The following is a 15,426-nucleotide window of genomic DNA, read 5'->3' as shown; positions in this document are numbered from 1 at the left end:
CTCCCGCCCCACTGCCTGGGAGGCTCAAAGCTGCGCCTGCATCCCCCTCCCACGCTCTCCCTGCGCCCCGGGGCAGCTCTCCATGAGGAACTGAGGGAGATGCATCCCGCCAGGGTTGCTGGGCCCAGAGACTTGAGGGACACCCCAAGGTCACCCAGCAGCTGAGAGGCTGGGCCTGGGGTGCTCCACGGGACGTCAAACCCACCTCTCTTGTCCTGCTGGATGCAAAAGAACCTGCACTTCTCAGCATCTCCTGGGCACCTACTAGGTGCTGGGTCCATGCAGGCTCAGACACGGTCACTACCCTCAGGAGGCTTCCACTCAGGACAGGGGGTGGGGAGACACCGACCAAGGACAGGAAGGGGACAATGCCTGGAATCCCAGCACTTTGGGAGGGAGAGGCAGGAGGACCGCTTGAGCCCAGGAATTCGAAACCAGCCTGGGCAACACAGTGAGACCCTCATCTCAAAAAAAGAAAAAAAATTAGTTGGACGTGGTGGTGCATGCCTGGCCTGTAGCCCCAGCTACTTAGGAGGCTGAGGTGGGAGGATCGCTTGAGGCCAGGAGGTTGAGATTGCAGTGAGCCAGGATCTTACCACTGCATTCCAGTCTGGGTGACTGAGCAAGACCCTGTCTCAAAAAATATATATGCATATTGGCCAGGTGCACTGGCTCACACCTGTAATCCCAGCACTTTGGAAGGCCAAGGCAGATGGATCGATTGACGTCAAAAGTTTGAGACCAGTCTGGCCAACGCGATGAAAGTACAAAATTTAGCTGTCCCCACAAATAAGTGACCCCCAGAGTAAGTTCTAGGTTTAGAATGAAGTTTATCCATCTGCCATTAAAAAAAAAAAAAAAATCTCGGCCCGGCGCAGTGGCTCACACCTGTAATCCCAGCGCTTTGGGAAGCTGAGGTGGGTGGATCACCTGAGCTCAGGAGTTTGAGACCATCCTGGTCAACATGATGAAACCCCGTCTCCACTAAAAACACAGAAATTAGCTGGGCATGGTGGCAGCCGCCTGTAATCCCAGCTACGAGGGAGACTGAGGTAGGAGAATCACTTGAACCCAGGAGGCGGAGGTTGCAGTGAGCTGAGATCGCACCACTGCACTCCAACCTGGGGGATAGAATGAGACTCTATCTCAAAAAAAAACCCACCAGAACTCTCCTCTGATATACATGGAAATTAATTGCCCATATCAGATTCTGAAGGAAACTCTTGCTTATATTCACTTTTTTTTTTTTTTTTTTTAGTTGGAGTCTTGCTCTGTCCCCCAGGCTGGAGTGCAGTGGCGCGATCTCCAGCTCACTGTAAGCTATTTTTTTTTTTTTTTTTTTTGAGGCAGAGTCTCGCTCTGTCACTCAGGCTGGAGTGCAACGGCACAATCATGGCTCACTGCAAGCTCCGCCTCCTGGGTTCAAGCAATTCTCCTGCCTCAGCCTCCTGAGTAGCTAGGATTACAGGCGTGCACCAACATGCCCAGTTAATTTTTTTGTTTTTAGTAGAGAGGGGGTTTTCACCATGTTGGCCAGGATGGTATTGAACTCCTGACCTCATGATCCACCCACCTCAGCCTTCCAAAGTGCTGGGATTACCAGCGTGAGCCACCGTGCCTGGCTTAGCCTTTTATTATGGAAAATTTTATACACAAACAAAGGCTTAGAGAATCACGCAATGAACCCCCATAAAGCCATCCCCTAAGTATGATGCATCTTGTTCCATAAGTCCCTCTCCACCCTCCCCAACAGACTATGTCAAAGCAAATCCCAGATGCGAAGTAATTTCATCCATAAATATTTGCATTTCTAAAATACAACGACTTAAAAAAACACAGCCAACAATTCCATTATCATTTTTTAAGAAAATGGACAGTAGTTTCTTAATATGCTCAAATATCCAGCCAGTGTCCAATTTCCCTGACTGCCTTCTAAAATTTTTTCACACTTTGTTCAGTTCAGAATCCAAATAAGGTCCATTTATTGCAGTTGGTTGATATGTCTGTCTGTCTGTCTCTCTCTCTCTCTCTCTCTCTCTCTCTCTCTCTTTCTCTGTGTCTCATTTTTTTTCTGGAGACAGGGTCTCACTTTGTCACCCAGGCTGGAATGCTGGAATGCAGTGGTGCAGTCATAGCTCACTGTAGCCTTGAACTCCTGGGCTCAGGTGATCCCCCTGTCTCAGCCTCCTGAGTACCTGGGACCCCAGGTGCATGCCACCATGCCCATTAATTTTTTTCTTTCTTTCTTTTTTTTTGGTAGAGACAGGGTCTTGCTGTGTTGCCCAGGCTGGTTTTGAACTCCTGGGTTTAAGTGATCCTCCTGCCTCAGCTTCCAAAAGTGCTGGGATTACAGGCATGAGCCACTGAACCACCACTCCTGGCCTTAGTTATTCCTTACTGCTGTTTGTCTTATATGTTATTTTTCTGTCTTATCACACTGTGTGGAACCTCCAGTACAATGTTGAAAAGAACCAGTGGAACTGGACATCCTTCCCTTGTTTCTGGTCTTAGGGGGAGAGCACTCAGTCCTTCACCACTGAGGATGGCAGCTGTGGGGTTTTTATAGACACTTTTTATCTGGTTGAGGATATTCCATTCTATTCCTAGTTGCATGCTTTAAATCTGCATGAATGCTGAATTTTGTCCAAGTGAGAGCTGAATGTTCTGCATCTACTGAGAAGAGCATATGGTTTTCCTCCCTTATGCTAATCATGTTGATTCTTAGGTATTAAACCAACCTTGCATTCCTGGGATAAGCCCCACTTGCTGGTCATGATGGAGAATCCCTTTTATAGATAGCTGGATTCAATTTGTTAATATTAAGGATTTGTGCATTGATATTCATGAGGGATATTGGCCTACGATTTTCTATAATGTGTTTTGGTTATGCTGGCCTCATAAAACATGTAGGGAAATGTTCCCTTCTCCTCTAGTTTCTGAAAGAGTTTGGGTAGGATTGGTGCTGTTTGTTCTTTAAAAGCTTCAGGATCAATTCTGTTGTTGTTGTTGTTGTTGTTTTCCAGAGAGGAAGTCTCTATGTTGCCCAGGCTGGCCTTGGACTCTTGGGCTCAAGCCATCTTCCTGCCTCAGCCTCCGAAAGCACTGGGATTTCAGGCATGAGCCACTGTGCCTGGCCTGGAAACAATTCTGAAGGTAGAGTTGTCAGCATTTGCTGATGGCTGGGACGTGGGAGGCAAGAGAAACAGGGGGAAAGGGCACCCTAGGGTGTAAGCTTGAATCAAGGAGCTGTTTCCTTGGATGCAGAAAGCTGGAGCGGCACCTGGTGGAAGGAGCATTGATTTGGGGTGTGCATTAATTTTGGAGTGCCTCTTTGGTGCTGGGGCAGAGATGAGGTCAGGGAAATGGAAGTCAGAAGCCTTTTCAGCATAAAAGTGGAACCCACGGGCATCTCTGTCTCTGACTTCGTGCCCATTACCCCCAGCTTCCTGTTCCCATACTGCTTCCCGTCTGTGTTCACTGGCCAGCGAGCGGGAACTCTGTCCTCTGTCAGGCACTGGAACCCTAGCGGCCTTGGGCCCGTCATTCCTGGGTGAATCCTGACCCCTGCTGGCTCTGGTCAGCACGGCTGAGGCCAGCTCAGCCAAGGCCAGCATGGCCGTGCAGTGGTCGGGGAGTCCACGGAGCCGGGTCCTGAAGGGAGGTAGAGAGTGTGAGAAACTGGAGGCAGAAGGGCCTGGAGTTCAGACAGACCTAGGCCCGCCCGGAAAGCCCCTGTCTAAAGGGCAAGGTGGGGGAGCCGGGACTTATTCCTGTGGACAGTGGGGTCTTTGGGGAAGCGCAGAGTGGGAAGGACCTGGTGAGATCCCCAGAGCTTGAGCCCTGGCCATGGAGCTGGGACCCCCAGGAGTGTTATTTTTGAGACAGGGTCTCGCTCTGTCACCCAGGCTGCAGTGCAGTGGCACAATCAGATCATCACAGCCTCGGCCTCCTCGGCTCAAGCGATCCTCCCGCCTCCGCCTCCCTAAGTGCTGGGATTACAAGTGTGAGCCACAGCTCCCGGCCCTAGGGGTTTGCTAACCTCTCTCACCCTGGGCGGTCCCCAGGCTCAAACCAGCAATTCCTGAACCCTAGGAGCTCTCCTCGTGGGCACAGCTTCTTCTGGTTACAAACCTTCCCTTCATATCCATGTCCTCGTCTAAGTCCAGGCAGGAAATCGAGACCCAGAAACAGGTGGCGATGGGCAGCATGGGCCTCTGTGGCAGAAGGTCCCATCCTACACAGCACTGTCCGGGTCCTTGCACGGGTGTTCTAGAGGTGCAGGGAGGCCTCTCTTCGGTCGTTCAAGGCAGGCATGGACCTGCGGCGTGAGGCCGATGGTGACTTGCTTTCTCCCAGCTCCTGGGGCCATGGCGTGTTCATTCCCTTTTCTTTTCTTTCTTTTTTTTTTTTTTTTTTGAGGCGGAGTCTTGCTCTGTTGCCCCAGTTGGAGTGCAATGGCGTGATCTCAGCTCAGTGCAACCTCTGTCTCCCAGGTTCAAATGATTCTCCTGCCTCAGTCTCCTGAGTAGCTGGGATTACAGGCGCCTGCCACCACGCCCAGATAATTTTTGGACTTTACTAAAAGTCCAAAAGAGATGGGGTTTTGCTATGATGGCCAGGCTGGTCTGGAACTCCTGGCCTCAGGGGATCCGCCCACCTTGGTCTCCCAAAGTGGTGGGATTACAGGCGTGAGCCACCGTGCCCAGCCTCATTCCCTTTTCTCTTTGCCTCTCTTAGGCACTGGGACTTAATATCCGTGCCCACAAGATGGGGGTGGCTGGGAGTCCCGGTGGCTTGGGGCAGAGGAAAGGCATGGTGGGGGAGACGGAGCAGCAGGCAGCCCACTTCCTAGGCTAGGATTCTGGCTGTGTTACCCTGTGCAAACTGCTTAACCTCTCTGGGCCTCAGCCACCTCATCCGTGAATGAGAATAAAAAAGGACCTGCCTGAGGGTTTGGGGGAGGGTTCTGTGAAGCAGAGCTACCTTGGAGAAGGCAGCGGGGTCAGGGAGGTGCCAGACTGACCATTAGCAATGTCCAGCTCCCGTCCTCCTTTGGAAGCCTGCAGAACCTGCAGTGAGGTGGTGCCCTGAGGATCTCTGGCTGGTGTCGGGGCGAGACGGGCCCATCTGTCTTATCCGCCAATGTCTCCCACAGTGGGGCCTCCGAGGACAAGACCCGAGGGCTCTCGGCCAGCACCTGGAAGCCGTGGGCCGTGGTGACCGTGGGCACAGGCAGCAAAGCTGGTTCCCGGGCCAATGGCCGCAGCCCCACACTGTGATCCGAGGGCTGCGCTGACCATGGGCAGGGAGTTGAAAGGGTGAGTCTGGGCCAGGGTCAGGGGCAGCCTGCAGACGGCACGGCGGGCTGGCTGGCGGGACCCGCTGGGGCTGGGGATTTGTCCGGGGCAGGAGGGCAGAGGCCTGGGGGGATCCAGTGTCTCAAGCCGGGCTGGCCGCTGTGTCCTCATTTCTCTGCCGGTTCCCTCTCTACGTCTCCGCCGCTGTTTCTGCCTCTCCCTGTCTCCAGATCTCTCTGTGCCTCCCTATCTGTAACCGGGTTTTTCTTCTCTGACTCTTTGTAAAATATTAAATTTTCAATGTAATGTGGAATATAAAATATTAAATATTAAATTTCTCCTTTTAAAATATTAAAAGCAGGCCAGGTGCAGTGGCGTGCACCTGTCATCCCAGCACTTTGGAAAGCTGAGGTGGGAGGATTCCTTGAGCCCAGGAGGTCAAGGCTGCAATGAGCTGTGCTCACACCACAGCACTCCGGCCTGGGCCACAGAGCGAGACCCTGTCTCTTTTTTTTTTTTTTTTTTTGAGACGGAGTCTCGCTCTGTTGCTCAGGCTGGAGTGCAGTGGCGCAATCTCGGCTCACTGCAAGCTCCGCCTCCCGGGTTCACGCCATTCTCCTGCCTCAGCCTCCCGAGTAGCTGGGACTACAGGCGCCCACAACCGCGCCCGGCTAATTTTTTGTATTTTTAGTAGAGACGGGGTTTCACCGTGGTCTCGATCTCCTGACCTTGTGATCCGCCCGCCTCGGCCTCCCAAAGTGCTGGGATTACAGGCGTGAGCCACCGCGCCCGGCCGAGACCCTGTCTCTTAAAAATAAATACATAGATACAATTAAAAGTGGCTTTGTAGTTGGCTGGAGGTCCTGGACTCCTCCAGCAGATCCTCTAGTGATGGGCAGCTGGGTTACTTCTAGTCTTTTCCAAGCAGCTCAGAGTGGCTCTCTGGGGTAGAAATGGTTGAGAGGAACAGGCTCATTCTGGTCTATTATCTGGGGAGTTCTGTCTGTGTCCCCAGGAAGCTGACCTCTCCCTCTCCCGGCCTGCACAGCATTCTGTTACTGTCTTCGGGCCTCATTTCAAAGCTTCGTGCCCTGGGCTGGGCATGGTGGCTCATGTCTGTAATCCCAGCACTTTGGGAGGCTGAGCCAGGAGGATCACCTGAGGTCAGGAGTTCGAGATGAGCCTGGCCAACATGGTGACACCCATTTCCACTAAAAATACATAGCCGGGCATGGTGGCAGGCACCTGTAATCCCAGCTACTTGGGAGGCTGAGGCAACAGAATCGCTTGAACCAGGGAGGTGGAGGTTGCAGTGAGCTGAGATCGTGCCACTACACTCTAGCCTGGACAATAGAGTCAGACTCCATCTCAAAAAAAAAAAAAAAAAAAAAAAAAAGCTTCATGCCCTGAACTGTATCCCCACATGACTGTAGCCGAGTGCCCAGCCGCGGAGTGGTTACTCAACACCTTTTTCAACACTTAAGAGGGAAGGAATTGGATTTCAGAGAGGTTGGGACACCTTCCCTAAGCCACACAGCATGTGGTAGGAGGAGCCTTGAGCCCAGGGCTTTGTGGCTGCAGAGGGCTTTGCAAACTTCATCAGCTCACTAGGAAGTGACAGAGTGGGCAGAGAGCAGTCTGCAGTGTGGGGGGCTGTTTTGAGGGGTGCAGCGGTGGGCAGGCCTTGCTTCCTTGGAGAAACCATGGGGCTGGAACACTGGACTTCCTTCCTCTCCTGCCTCCCTGCCATTCCTGGAGGTTCTAACGAGACCAGTTAGCCTCTAAGGCCTTGACACCTTCTCCCACCGGTGGCTGAGGCCTCTGGGCCACTGGGACCCCGGGTTTCAGCCTTTACATCTGGCTCAGACAGGGCAGGCAGGTGTGCCGCGTGAACAGCCTGTGGGTCTCCGGGGCGGTCGGCTCTCGTGTCAGGGTTGTGTTTCTCCATCGTGCGACCTCTGGGCTCTGAATCTTGATTCCCCCACCTGTCAAAAGGACGTGGGGAACTGGTCCCCTCATTTCAAAGCTTCGTGCCCTGGGCTGGGCATGGTGGCTCACATCTGTAATCTCAGCAATTGGGGAGGCCGAGGCGGGTGGATCACTTGAGGTCAGGAGTTCGAGACCAGCCTGGCCAACATGACGAAAGCCCGTCTCTACTAAAAATACAAAAATTAGCTGGGTGTGGTGGCGGGTGCCTGTAATCCCAGCTACTCGGGAGGCTGAGGAAGGAGAATTACTTGAGCCAGGAAGGCAGAGGTTGCAGTCAGCTGAGATCATGCCTCTGCACTCCAGCCTGGGTGACAGAGTGAGACTACATCTTAAAAAAAAAGCCAAGCCTGGTAGTGGTCACCTGTAATCCCAGCTACTCAGGAGGCTGAGGCAGGAGAATCACTTCAACCTGGGAGGCGGAGGCTGCAGTGAGCTGAGATTGCGACATTGCACTCCAATCTGAGCAACAAAGAATGAAAAAAAAGAAAAAAATATATGGCCGGGCGCGGTGGCTCAAGCCTGTAATCCCAGCACTTTGGGAGGCGGGCGGGTGGATCCGCGAGGTCAGGAGATCGAGACCATCCTGGCTAACGGTGAAACCCGTCTCTACTAAAAATCCTAAAAACTAGCCGAAGGGGGAGGTGGCTGAGCGCCTGTAGTCCCAGCTACTCGGGGAGGAGGCTGAGAGCAGGAAGAATGGTACGTAAACCCGAGGCCGGAGCTTGCAGTGAGCTGAGATCCGACCACAACCTCAGCCTGAAGCGACAGAGCGGGCACTCGTCTCAAAAAAAAAAAAAAAAAAAAAAAGAAAAAAAAAAAATATATAAAATATATATATATTTCTCAAAAGAAAAAAATATATACATTTTTTCTAGAGATGGGATCTCCCTATTTTGCCCAGGCTGGTCTTGAACTCCAGGGATCAAAGAGATCCTCCTGCCTCATCCTCCCAAAGTGCTGGGATTCTAGGTGAGAGCCATTGTACCCAACCTCAGGACACGCTGTGAGCAGGGAAGGAACCCAGAGGGGGCTGGCTGTAGGTGACCAGTCCACCTCACAAGGGGGGCAGCAGTGGGGGCAGGTGTTAGCAGCATGGGTTGTGGGGTCCAGCCTCCTGATGCACCCGGCTCCTGAGGCACCCACCCTCCTGATACACCCACCCTCCTGATGTACCCACCCTCCTGATGCACCCACCCTCCTGATACACCCCACCCTCCTGATACACCCACTTTGTTTACCCCACCCTCCTGATACACCCCACTCTCCTGGTACACCCCACCCTCCTGGTACACCAACCCTCCTGATACACCCCACCCTCTGATGCCCTGCCCTCACCAGTGCACCCACCCTCACAGTACACCCACCCACCCACCATTCCACCATTCCATTCCTGTTCCACCCTCCACCCTCCACCCTGTTCCATTCCTTCCACCCTCCATTCCTCCATTCCATTCCCTGTTCCACCCTCCACCACTCCTGTTCTGATTGCCACCCTCCTGGTCCATTGCTGTCTCAGGGGTTGGCCTGGGGTTCCACAAGCCCCTCATCGGACTGAGGCTCCTGACTTGCCTGTCCCAGCCTTGCCTGTACCTGCCTTGGTCACCTGTGAACCCTCACCCCCAGGAGGGACCATGGCTGGTATTTGATGAGCTCCAGGGTCTGAGTCCAATCTCCAGGAATACAGGTTTCCTCAGAAGGTCAAGGGAAAAGCAAGATTCTGGGGCTCAGACACAATGAGGTTTGCAGTTTTATTAAGAAAACAAAAGTTCAACCTATACAAAAAGGAAAGCACTTCCGTTGCAGCAGGCAGCACCGTGGTGGGAGTGGTGGCCAACTCTGTGGGGAACCGAGCTGCTCCGGCCTGTCCTGCAGCCCTGGCCCGGCTAGGCGTCCTGCTGCTGGATGAAGGGGTTGGGGATGGCCTCCATGCCGTCCTGCGGGCAGATCAGCACCACAGACGTGCCCCGGCACACCACGAGGCCTAGCTGCCGGGTGTCCTCCGTGAGCTTGTACTGGTCGTCAGGGTCTGGGAAGGAGCAGACAGAGAGGGCTGAGGGAGCTCCAGGAGGCCTCTGAGAATTCCCACCGACACAAGACCCTCGCTCCGCCCTCCCCACCTGCACCCTGCGGGTGCCATGAGCATGTGGGGACCCCAGAGGGGGTGCACTCTGTGGGGCAGGTCCCCGGCTCCCATGGCTCAGACCCACAGCCCCTAGAGACCAGCGACAGCTCCACAGACAGCAGCCACAGCCTGCCCTCACTCCACAAACCACAGGAACAGGGAGGCCTGAGCGACAGCCGGCTACCCTGGGTCTCGGAGCTCACTGGAGCCCAGGCACCAGGGCCGGGGACCAGGTTATCAGATGGCCAGCCAGAATACAGGCACCCCGGGCCTCCTGGTCTCTGCAGGGTTCCTGGAACCCTAGGGGGCCAATTTTCACCCTATAAGAGGCTGGGGGCTGGGTGCAGTGGCTCACGCCTGTAATCCCAGCACTTTGGGAGGCCGAGGCGGGTGGATCACGAGGTCAGGAGATTCAAGACCATCCTGGCTAACACGGTGAAACCCCATCTCTACTAAAAATACAAAAAAATTGGCCGGGCGCAGTGGGCTCAAGCCTGTAATCCCAGCACTTTGGGAGGCGAGGCAGGCGGATCTGAGTCAGGAGATTGAGACCATCCTAGCTAACACGGTGAAACCCCTTCTCTACTAAAAAATACAAAACACCCAGGCTGAGGTGGCTGAGCCTGTAGTCAGTGCGGAGGAGGCTGAGGCAGGAGAATGTGGGTGTAAGCCAGGGCCCGGAGCTTGCAGTGAGAGCTGAGATCTGACCACTGCACTTTCCAACCTAGGCTGACAGAGCTAGACTCCGTCTCAGAAAGAAAAAAAAAAAAAAAAAAGAGGCTGGGCTGGGTGCAGTGGCTCACGCCTATAATCCCAGCACTTTGAGAGGCTGAGGTGGGCAGATCACGAGGTCAAGAAATTGAGACCATCCTGGCCAACATGGTGAAACTTGGCCTCTATTAAAAATACAACTCAGAATTAGCTGGAGGTGTGGTGGCAGAGCCTGTAGTCCCCAGCTACTCGGGAGGCTGAGGCAGGAGGAAGTAGCAGACAGGAGGCGGAGATTACAGTGAGCTGAGATGGCGCCACTGCACTCCAGCCTGGTGACAGTGAGATACTGTCTCAAAAAAAAAAAAAAAAAGAAGAGGCTGTTCATGTGGGTGGGACCCACGTGGGGATCATGTGGGCTGGCACCCCAGGGCAGCACCAGCAAGCCCAAGACAAGCTCTGAAGAGGCTGACGGCGATGAAAACTCCTCACTACTGTGGTTGTGTGGTGGTGGGGGCATGGGAGAACCACGGGGCCCAGGTTTTTAACATTTTTGTTTTAGAGACCAGGTCTTGCTCTGTCGCTCAGGCTGGAGTGCAGTAGCGTCATCCCAGCTCACAGCCCCAACCTCCTGGGCTCAAGCAATCCTCCTGCCTTCGCCTCCTGAGTAGCTGGGGCCATAGGCACATGCACCGTCATGCCTGGCTAATTCATTTTTTTGTTTGTTTTTTTGTAGAGACAGGGTCCCACTATGTTGCCCAGGCTGGTCTCAAATTCCTGGGCTCAAGTGATCCTCCTGTCCCGGCCTCCCAAAGTGCAGGGATTACAGGCATGAGCCACCGTGGCCAGCTCCAAGAATAAATCTTGTGTCAGTATCAATGGGTCCGAGGGGTAAGACTGTCTCTTTCTAAGTCCTGGCCTCCTCCCGATGCCTGGGCCGGGCTGGGGACGTGCAGCAAGGAGCTTCTGGGGGGGAGAGTCTGAGGACCTGGCGGCCTCACTGGGGAGGAGAGCGAGCAGGGGCAGGGAAATGAGGGAGGGTTCTCTGGGGAGGGGATGGGGGCCCTGCGTTCATAGTGGGGATTAACAAGGCAGAAGAGGAGAGGGGCCCGAGAGGGGTCCCACAGCAAGGCTGCTCTCGGTTGGGCGCCACAGCTCACACCTGAAACCCCAGCACTTTGGGAGGCTGAAGCAGGGGGATGGCGTGAGCCCAGGAGTTTGAGACCAGCCTGGGCAACACAGTGAGACCTCAGCTTATCTCTTTTTTTTGGAGACGGAGTCTCACTCTGTTACTCAGGCTGGAGTGCAGTTGCACCATCTCGGCTCACTGCAGCTTCCGCCTCCCGGGTTCAAGTGATTCTCCTGCCTCCGCCTCCCGAGCAGCTGGGATTACAGGTGTGAGCCACCGTGCCCGGCCCCTCGCGACACCAGTTTAACAAAAACTGAAATAATACAACATTTAAAAAGCCTGTCCTCTAACTGTGCTGCGATCATTTTAAGTGCCCTGTCAGTATGTAGAGACCAGTGGGGAAGCTTCCCCGTCTCTCCAGGCCCCACAACAATGGAGTTTCCAGCTTTGTGAGGACGTCCAGGAACGGTGAGCGCTCAGCCCGTCCATCGGCCAACACAAGGCTTCACGTTGGTGCCTCAGAGTGAGGTTTTGTGGGTTTCAGAGAGGAAGAGGCAGCAGGCAGCCCCATGGCCGCCTCCCTTGCCCTGCTGCCCCCTCACCCCACTGCCCTCCTCATCCCGCTGCCCGCCTCAGCCACCGCCCCACTCACCTCGCATGTACTCAATGGTGCCGTCCAGCACGAGGTTGAGGAGTGGGTCGAAGCCCTTCAGGATTCCACTGGCTTGGAGAAATCACCGGGGGAGAGAAATGAGAAGGCATGAGATCCATCTTGGGTACAGGGCCTGCCCCAGCGTGGCCCAGGCATGGGGCTCACTGCTTCAGGGATGGAGGACTGAGGGTGGGGAGGGCTCCCGGGAGGGGCTGGTGACAGGCGCCTCCAGAGTGACCCCCACCATGGGCAGCCGACTGTGTCTGCAGGGGGCTAGAGGACAAACACTTCTGGCCGTGTGGGCCACAGGGTGCCGGTCACAGCTGCTGGCTCGGGCTGCCTGGGCGGAAGCAGCTTCGGTGATGAGTCCACGTGTGGCTGAGCCGTGGCCAGTCAGCTTGACACACAGGCACTGAAACGGGAATTTCATATCATTTCCACATCGTGAGACAGTCTTCTTTTGATCCCTTTCCAGCTATTTAAAAGTCATAAAAACAATTCTCGGCTCAAAAGCAGTAGCAAAACAGGCCACGGCACATGCATGCGGTGGAACCACCAGCCGGGAAGAGGAGCGAGGCTGGCGCAGGCCACGGTGCGGATGTGCCTGAGGACGCGCCTGAGGACGTCACGCTCGGTGAGAGACGCCAGCCACAGAAGGCCGCGCAGCGTGTGATCCCGTTTCTATGAAAGGTCCAGGACAGGCCAATCCGCAGAGACAGGGAGGGGATGTGTGGGTGCCGGGGAGGCGACAGGCAGTGACAGCTGATGGGGACAGGGCTTCCTCTAGGTGAGATGGAGTGCTCTGCTGTGACAGCGGTGATGACTGCGCTGCCTGACCCGTGCTGGGTCCCTCAGTGAGTTCACGGAATACAGAAGGACAAATCCCAGCCCTGCAGCTCAGGGCTTGCGGGGAGCGGGCAAGAGAGATGCTCTGAGACCCGGGTGCAAAGGCTTTGGGGGCTGAGGCAGTTGCTGTGGCTTCTCTCTCCACGCTGCCTGCCCCACCCCCCAAGCCTCGCCGCCTTAGGTCACAACTTGCCACCTTGGGTTAGGGCTCTCTGACCCGGTGGTGACCTCTGCCATCTGATCCTGCTCCGCAGTGTCTGGTGACACTGAGAAGGGTGAAGGGGGAGCTGCGTGTCCTCAGCAGAGGCCAGCCCACCCTCCCTGTCCGGGACTCCCCTCCTCTCCCCCGCAGGCTCCTCCAGCCCAGGCCCAGGAGCGGTTCCGCCTCTGCGCTCACTGAGGGGCGTCCCACAGCCACCCCCTCCCTACCCTCCTTCTTACCCCTGTCATCTTTCAGGTGCTTCCTCCAGACACCAACCCACACCCCTTAGGGTGCTGCCCTCTGCATGCCCCCCACCAATCTCAGGAAGCAGGCACCCCAGGCATTATTCTGCCTGCCTATCTTCTCCCAAGGCAGGGCTGTGAGCCTGTCCTTGGCCATTCTGCGCTGCGAACTACGACCAGAGGCGAAAGTGGCCCACCGCTCATCTCTGTATGCCAAAGTTTCACTGGCCCACCAGCACACTCGCCCGCTCAGGCACTGACCAGGGCGGCTCTCCTGCTCTGCAGGCATAGCTCACTGGTTGTGACAAGAGACCATCTGGGCTGCAAAGCTGAAGATATTTGCTGTCTGGCCTTCTACAGAGAAGGTCTGCCCGCCTGCATACAGGCTTTAGCTCCTACCTCCACGGCTCCCTCTCTCTGCGCTCAAGTCCCTCCCCTGCAAAATGAAACTCGTCACCTATGAGATGGGGTCAGACGCAGCGGTTCAGGTCCTTGGCACCAGCCTGACCAGTGAGCCAGCCCTCCTCACGGGGACAGATGTGAGCACTGAGGTAGGTAGGTCTCTAACCAAGGTTCCCCTCCCCGGGGTGTGGGCTCGGGTCTGTGACTCTGAGGGGACATGACGTCACTCCTGCACTTAGGTTATGCAGCTGTTTAAGCCCCTGAACCAGCTGACTTTGAGCCAATCTAGAGGGAAACACCCTGGGTGAGCCTGACCGTATCAGGTGAGTCCTTCAGGGAGCAAACCCTTTCTCTGCTGTGTGTGTGCGTGTGTGTGATTTATTTATTTTTAGACGGAGTCTCGCTCTGTCTCCCAGACTGGAGTGCAGTGGCGCGATCTCAGCTCACTGCAACCTCTGCCTCCTGGGTTCAAGAGATTCTCCTGCCTCAACCTCCTGAGTTGCTGGGATTACAGGTGTGTGCCACCACGCCCAGCTAATTTTTTTGTATTTTTCGTAGAGATGGGGTTTCACGAAACCCCATGTTGGTCAGGCTGGTCTCGATCTCCTGATCGTATGATCCGCCTGCCTCAGCCTCCCAAAGTGCTGGGGTTACAGGCGTGAGTCCCCGCGCCCCGCCAAGAGCTGCAGCATGCTTCCTGCCCTCTGAGAGCTCGCCCTGTCTTCACTAGATTCCATGGAAGAGTCGCAGGCAGAGGCAAGCATCAGGTTAACATGCACGAAACCGCAAACGGTGACAGGTGCTACCAGGATCCTAGAACGATGGGGGGCCTGACGCCAGGGTCAGGGAGGGCTTCCCAGAGCAAGCACCTGTGGAACTTGTGCTTTTGCCGCCCTTTGCAGTCATAATCAGAAGTATGGATTCGGATTTTACTCCAAAACAACGGGGAGCCTCAGAGGTTTTCAGCAGGGAGCAAGAAGCCTCCATTTCTTTTTCATTAGGTGCCTCTGGCCGCTGAGTGGAGACTGACCTTAGTAGCTGTGATTCCCAATCACAGCTTGGGGGTCGGGGGGCGATCCTATCCCCAGAGAACACTAAGCAATGTCTGAGGCTATTTAGGTTGTCACAACTTGGTGGAGGCCAGGGATGCTGCTCAGCACCCTGCAGTGCCCCAGGACGGCCCCACTCCAGAGAATCCGGCCCCAAATGTGTCCACACTGCTGTGCGGGAGAGACCTTGACTTAGAGGGAGGAAGAGGAGAAGCCGGGAGATCTGTGGGGATCTGGGGCAGTCCTTGGACACACAGGACTGCTCGGGAGGCCAAGCCGGAAATCCCAATACCGGCTGCGCCACTGTGACTTTGGGTTACGTTTGTTTCCCGCTCCTTGCCCCAGTTTCCCCGCCTGCAAAATGGCCATACCAGTTCCTACCTCCCGGCGTAATTCGGAAGCCTGCACAAGGTAGTCGGCTTCAAGCGTGTAAAGAGGCGCCTCTGCGGCGGCTCACGCCTGTCATCCCAGCACTTTGGGAGGCCGAGACGGGCGAATCACTTGAGGTCAGAAGTTTGAGACCAGTCTGGCCAACATGGTGAAACCCCGTCTCTACTAGAAATACAAAAATTAGCCAGGAGTGGTGGCGCCTGTAGCCCCAGCCACGCAGGAGGCTGAGGCAGGAGAATCGCTCGAACCCGGGAGGCGGAGGTTGCAGTGAGCTGAGATCGCACCACTTGCACTCCAGACTGGGCGACAGAGCGAGACTGCGTCTCAAAATAAATACATAACTAAAAATAAATAAAAGAGGCGCCTCTGCATGCATCCTCATCACCTCTGTTGCTGAG

At 55.2% G+C, this 15,426-nt stretch overlaps 1 protein-coding gene across 1 annotated transcript in view; it reads right to left on the bottom strand.

Moving 5' to 3' along the window:
• Window positions 1-9,020: 9,020 nt before the first annotated feature.
• Window positions 9,021-15,426, bottom strand: part of LSM7 (LSM7 homolog, U6 small nuclear RNA and mRNA degradation associated) — a 6,688-nt gene continuing 282 nt past the window's right edge. The window contains exons 3-4 of the mRNA XM_003914619.3: window positions 11,898-11,969; window positions 9,021-9,312 (exon numbers count right to left, since the gene is read on the bottom strand). Coding sequence (XP_003914668.1) covers window positions 9,170-9,312; window positions 11,898-11,969 — 215 coding nt within the window. The 3' untranslated portion in view covers window positions 9,021-9,169. The remainder of the gene's footprint in view (window positions 9,313-11,897; window positions 11,970-15,426) is intronic.

This window comes from Papio anubis, chromosome 20 (genome assembly GCF_008728515.1).
Source record: "Papio anubis isolate 15944 chromosome 20, Panubis1.0, whole genome shotgun sequence".
Lineage (NCBI taxonomy): Eukaryota > Metazoa > Chordata > Mammalia > Primates > Cercopithecidae > Papio > Papio anubis.
This window is presented reverse-complemented; position numbering and strand designations above follow the sequence as displayed.